The sequence below is a fragment of the Thunnus thynnus genome, chromosome 2, assembly GCF_963924715.1.
Source record: "Thunnus thynnus chromosome 2, fThuThy2.1, whole genome shotgun sequence".
Lineage (NCBI taxonomy): Eukaryota > Metazoa > Chordata > Actinopteri > Scombriformes > Scombridae > Thunnus > Thunnus thynnus.
In genome coordinates this window covers 36,202,253-36,208,252 of record NC_089518.1, presented here as the reverse complement: position 1 = coordinate 36,208,252, position 6,000 = coordinate 36,202,253, and the positions used below count along the sequence as shown (strand labels likewise).

General features: G+C 40.3%; 1 protein-coding gene across 2 annotated transcripts in view; it reads left to right on the top strand.

The window, feature by feature from the left end:
* The window catches only part of fras1 (Fraser extracellular matrix complex subunit 1), a 293,698-nt gene that overhangs the window by 115,951 nt on the left and 171,747 nt on the right, over window positions 1-6,000 (top strand). For both annotated transcript variants that reach the window (XM_067572464.1, XM_067572456.1), the window contains exons 10-11: window positions 161-250; window positions 3,897-4,044. In XM_067572464.1, the coding sequence (XP_067428565.1) occupies window positions 161-250; window positions 3,897-4,044 (238 nt within the window). The remainder of the gene's footprint in view (window positions 1-160; window positions 251-3,896; window positions 4,045-6,000) is intronic.

Sequence of the window (6,000 nt, the reverse complement as noted above, 5' to 3'; positions counted from 1 at the left end):
CAAAAGGTTTCTGAGGAAAGAAGAAGGTAACTATTGACTCTCTGTGCCAATATGAACAGCTCTCTGCCCTCTGATGATTTAGTTTTTTAATATTTAACTTCTCTACAGATGAAATTGTAACTCTCACGGATGATAAGAGTTTTGTTTTTTCTGTTTTTAGGGATCGGAGCTCGTACACCTGCAGGGGAAGTGCTGCCCGGAGTGTTCCTCTGTGAAACCTTCCTGTGCGTATGAAGGGAAATCCTACAAGGTACGTCGATTGATCACAGATGTAGAGTTTACTTTGTGTGTGCGCAGGAACATGAGGAAAATCAGGAAAGAAATACAAACTGTGTGGGTGAGACGAAGCCACCGCAGGGCTTCTGTTAAACTCTTTATATTCTCAGAAGAAAAAAGAAAGTAAGTGGTGTAAAGTCTCAGTGCAGAAGAGCCAGATAAACAAACAAACAAAATACATAAGATATAAATATATAAATACAAATACAAAAGCACTGAGGGGCAAATTCACAAAGAATGGATTGTAGTCACAGCACCACCGCTATCTGCCTCGTTTCAAGGTGCAATTCACAAAAGATATAAATGATATTGCAGCACAAACACGCCCATAAAGTTTTGCAGCTGTTGTTTTGAGTGGCAAAGTATGACAACACAATAGACACGAGCTGCAAGTCCTGACCAACGAGGTGCAGAAGCAAAGAATGTAAATGTGACACGATCACTGGAAAGTCTGAGCGTGACACCCTTCATCAATCCGCTTCAGTTACCACCAACCCTCTGAGGACGCTAATAATTTAATTCTAACCGCATGTGGCAATTAGCGCCGGTCTTTGAGAATTGGACTGTTTTTGCAATGAGGCTCATTTGCATAGAAAGGGGTTAATTTTTGCGCCAAATGCATGCATATTACCTCATTTAAATACGTGCAAATAGCAAAAGGAGCACTGAGATGCTAGTTAGGGGTTGCGTTTCACCCTTTGTGAATGACACGGTTTCTTCTTGTCTTAATGCGTGCAGGTTTATCAGCTGCAAAAGTCACGCAATCCTTTTGTGAATTCCCCCCTTTAGACTCTGTCTCAGTGAGACAGAGTAAATGTGTGTTTTATGACAGAACCATCAGGATACTTTGGGCTGTGTAGCCCGTAACAAGTATCTCTTTCTTATTATTCTGCCCCATATCTTTTACAGTGTCGTCAACTTCATTATTCATAGCCTAGTCCTGGAAACCCAGAAGGTAAAGTCTTTTTTTTTTTTTTACATTTTCAGCCAAAGGGGGATTTCTCATGCAATGCTGCAGGATGGTCAGCCAAGGCTCAGGCTCAGAGCGAGTGTAGAAAGAGCTATTATCCTTTTCAAATGGATTTCTTTGTCTCCCTGAGGAATTCATCTTACCAGTAGTAAGCAGCACAAACAGATAGATAGTGCACACATTAAAACATGCATGTCTAACTCCAGTGTTTTGTTTTGTTAGGAAATGCTAAACTGAAAAGGTTAAAGCTGCAGTTTCGCGACCGGATGATTACCGGTTTGAATTCCTAAGTGACTTGTAAAATCACAGCGTGGAAAGTTAATGAGTGAGAATGATGAACTATGTTTACCTAACACTTATCTTTAAGATGATTTAAAGGCACATTAACACGCTTTTTAAAGCAGACAAAAAGAATATAATTTAGGTCTTGATTGTCTAACTGTTTTACAGCCTATAAAATAATAAATGAGCGGAATAAATAAATGATCAAACAGACAAACATGCAGGTACATGATGCATATATTACACACGCTGCCTGTTTTATGTGTCTCAGTGCAAATAACTGAAATAAAAAGTAGGTGGGATAATGTCAAAGTTCTTGTGCACCATAAAATCTTATTGACAAGTGAGAAGTAATCAAAGAATCCTGCAGAGAATCCTACACACCATCAACCACTTGTGCATGACTGACAAAGGAGAACAAGTGACCGACTGTTTATAGTGAAATGCTTGTGATGTCAGAGGTGTGCGAGGCTCTGATCATCGACATTTGTGACACGTAGGATGGCGCAATTTCAAACAAATGCACTTAGAACAAGAGGAACACCTGTTTTTACAGCTTGCAGACAGGTGCTGTGTGCACACTGCATGGTCCTTTCCAAGAAGATCAATATCAGTCTTATATCTGTGTGTTAAGTACAGCCATGGTTAGCCTAGCTTAGCATAAACAAGCCTGGCCTGGTTTCCCCACACCAAAGTTTAAAAAACACTAAAAAAATATACTATATCTGGCTGTTGCGTTGGTTGCCAGATATGGCTGGTGACCAAACCTGGCAACCTCTTTGTAACAAGAAGACTATTGCACCACAATCTAACTGCCCCCACTGGTTGTTTGTCAAGAAATAGTTTCAGCAGCTAACTCCCGCTAACATCATCAACCTGTACAGAGCCAGGCTACTTCTGTTTTTAAGCAAGACACTGCCTCTCTTCCAAGAGTAGCTACTCACCTAATATCTCTATTTCTCTATCTTTTGATCCTTCTCTAACCCTTTCTCCAAAAAAAATAATAAAAAGGCACTTATATGTTACTTGTGTCAGGTGGAATTTATTCTTGACTATTCTTGTTTTTGGACAAAAAGCATCTGTTAAATGAATAAATGTAAATGTTGATCTGTACTTCTTCACTGTGGGAAAGAAACCAAATGAACAGACTTTCCAAATTTGATTTCAAAGCAGATAACAACTCTACCACATGACAATCAGCTGTCTAGATGATATATTCTAGTGTGACAGCATCATGAGAGAGAAGCTGGAACATGAGATGGACTCCTCATATCGATACTGAACTGTGTGAAAGTCACACAAACAAACGAAGCATCATCCTTTTCAATGGTACATACTGGACCCGAATACTTTGTCCTGAGGCATTAATTTGTTTTACTTTAGTTAGCCTGAGAACTACCTGAGCTGTAGAATAAATATAAAGACCTTGATTATACATAATAAGGTTTTATCTGCTAGAATCCATTTGGAACTTTCTTAGCTCTAAATATCATCTGGGAGTATAGAAGATGATGAGGGAGATAAGATGTTTGGTCTTTTAAAATGACCTCATGTTCTTCAGCCGTTACACAACCCGTACATGTTAACTGTTATAATAAGACACCGAAGGTTGCAGATTTCTGCAGGTTTTTGTGCTCCTTACACCGGGGGGGGGGGGGATGCGTCTTTGAGTGTGTGAACTAGCCTTGGTTACAAGTGGTTTGTAAATGGGAGCCCTGCTATAAAAAACACACACACACACACACACACACACACACACACACACACACACACACACACACACACACACACACACACACACACACACACACACACACAGCGCTCATGACGTCGGCTTGTTTTTGCCTGTCACAAGAGTTTGGATTCAGCTCTGTGATCTAAAGAATCTGCCCCTTGTCTTTTGAGCTTTAACCAGAAGGTTCGGCACGATTTTTTCTGAAAGCTTTTTCACTTTTCTGCATGAAATCAGTTTTTTTTTTTTTTTTTTTGTGACTGATTCTCTGATTCTCCTGCTGTTGGATTGAATATCTGTCCTCAGCGGAGCTCTCTTGTCATTTCCCTCATTCTGCTTTTTAAAAGCGTATTAAAAGTCGTGACTTCTTTTACTTACTGACAGCTTTTTAACATTCAGCTTAGAGTCTGGTCTGTGTGGTTTCCTTTTTTTTTTTTTTTTTTTTTAATTGTGATTCAGTTTCTTCAAAGTTAATGTCCTCTATTGTTTGGTGTTTCTAGAATTCTGACCGTCCTCTTTAAATGCCTTTGACACAACGGCTTTTTAGAGCAAAACTTCTGCTTCTGCTTGAGAAACTCTCTCTCTTCCACTTTTCATTTTTTATCTCTTTTGTCTGTTTCCTCTTCCTCCTCTCAGGACTTATCTCGGTGGACCGATGGCAGCTGCAGGGACTGCGAATGCCGCGACGCCCGGGTGACGTGTTATCTACGATCCTGCCCCACTTGCCCGCCGGGAACCCTGGCCGTCACGCAGGAGGGTCGATGCTGCCCCGAGTGCCACCAAGGTATGTTGAACATGCTGCAAAGGATGCTGGGTTTGACTGTCTGTCTTTGACATCACGAAGGCTTCACTCTGTTTGTGCCTGTTAACTCCGTCATTCAACGCTGACCTCTTTCTCAAGCGCACTCCAGTTTTTTAGTTATTCAAATAAACCTCCTGAAGGTCTTATTAATCAGCTTTAAAGGGGGACTCAGTCTTTAGATAGTAACACACTGTTTGCACTCTGTTAAATCTGCGCCGTGCACTACCTCTCAGAACGTATTCAGGGATTAAGTTGTCATTAACCTTTTAGCTGTATGTACATTTCTTCAACTTTTAATCACGTACAGTACATCTGCTTCACATACTTCACCGACCACGACGCACTCTGACATCAGACAGTGGGTCTCGACATGTCCTACATAGTCAAACACAGGATTACAGGCAAACAAATACAACTCACTGCTGAGCTATTTGTTTTACTGCACTTATGATCACAGTGTTTCTTTTATTTGCATTGTATTCGAGGTTATTTCCCAGACTACTGGCTCCTCTTTGATTCCTCTCTTTATGATTTCTGTTGCTAAATTGCCCAAAATCTGAAACCAGGAACAATTTTCTGTTATCCAACTCCACCGTCATGTGATGTTGTCTATCAGTATCCACAAAAATGAAGACAAATACAACACCAAACTAGTCAGAAAGTTAAATATTGTTGGCCAAAGACCAAACCTCCTATCTGAAAAATGCACTTTTTTGAGAAAACTGAAAAAAAACTTGTTTTCTTGCAGAATGCTATTTGTTAAGGATAGGGAGCCGAATTATCCGCAGGGGTCTCCTCCTCTCCAAAAACAAACGTACACGCAGATTAAAATCGTTAAAATACTAATTAAAGCTGTTTCACCTAAAAAAAATCAATATTTCTCCAACAATGTTTGGTGACCACCGGACTTCCTGGAGGGGCTGTTAGCTGAGCTGCTGCTAACGTTTGTCCAGTTTATTTCTCTGATAACTTAAGATCCAGACGTCCAATGACTAAAATCCTTCTTCCAGCTAAAAGATATAGTTAAAAACGACCTAAATTTATCATGAAAATGTGGCTTAAAACAGAATAAAAGTCAATTAATAACAGTTTGTGTGGAACAACCACAACGCCGATGTATTATCTTGTATGTGTGTAAGTTACTCTTTGGTAGACGCTGTTGTAGCAGACAAACACAAGCCGCCGTATGCATCTTGTGCGTGTTTACTCTTTGGTAGAGGAGGTATGACGCCGTTGACAGGCGACCAAATGAAACGGTCCGTTACTTTGATTAAATTACAGATTTCTTCTTGTTGGAAACATTTGGGATAATGTAAGTACACAACTCAACAACATATATAACATAGGTCTAGTTGTTTTTACACATTTTAATGTGGAATAATTACATATTATACCTTTAATGCCTTGCAACATGCAGATAGGAGCTTTTGCATCGATATTTGCTTCTCAAACCACCTCAGTTTAAAACCCAACACAGTAAAATGTCATCATCTGCTTTGTTTCTCAGTTTAAATCCTCCTGGATAATGGGGGAAATTAAGGGGTCGCAAGTAAATCCACCCCTGAACAAATCACTTCACCCTAAATTTCTCCAATACTGTGAGAGTGATGCTCAGGTGTCTCCTGCTTCTGTGCTTCATAATGAAGAAACTGTGTGACATCTGCTCCGGAAGTCGCTATATATTGATTAAAAACTTACATATTAAACCACCGTACATGTAAACGAGAAGCTGGATGGATAAATAAAGATTAAAGGCAGAGAGACAGTGTGTGTGTGTGTGAGAGAGAAAGAGAGAGAGAGAGTTTTTAGATATGCAAGGCAGTCACAGGACAAAGTCCAAATTGTCCTTGAGGAGGAGGGCAGCGCCGGGCCCGAGCTGCTCAGTATGTGTCAGCACGCCGTCGCCTGCGGACAGAGACTGAAACAGTCACACACAGT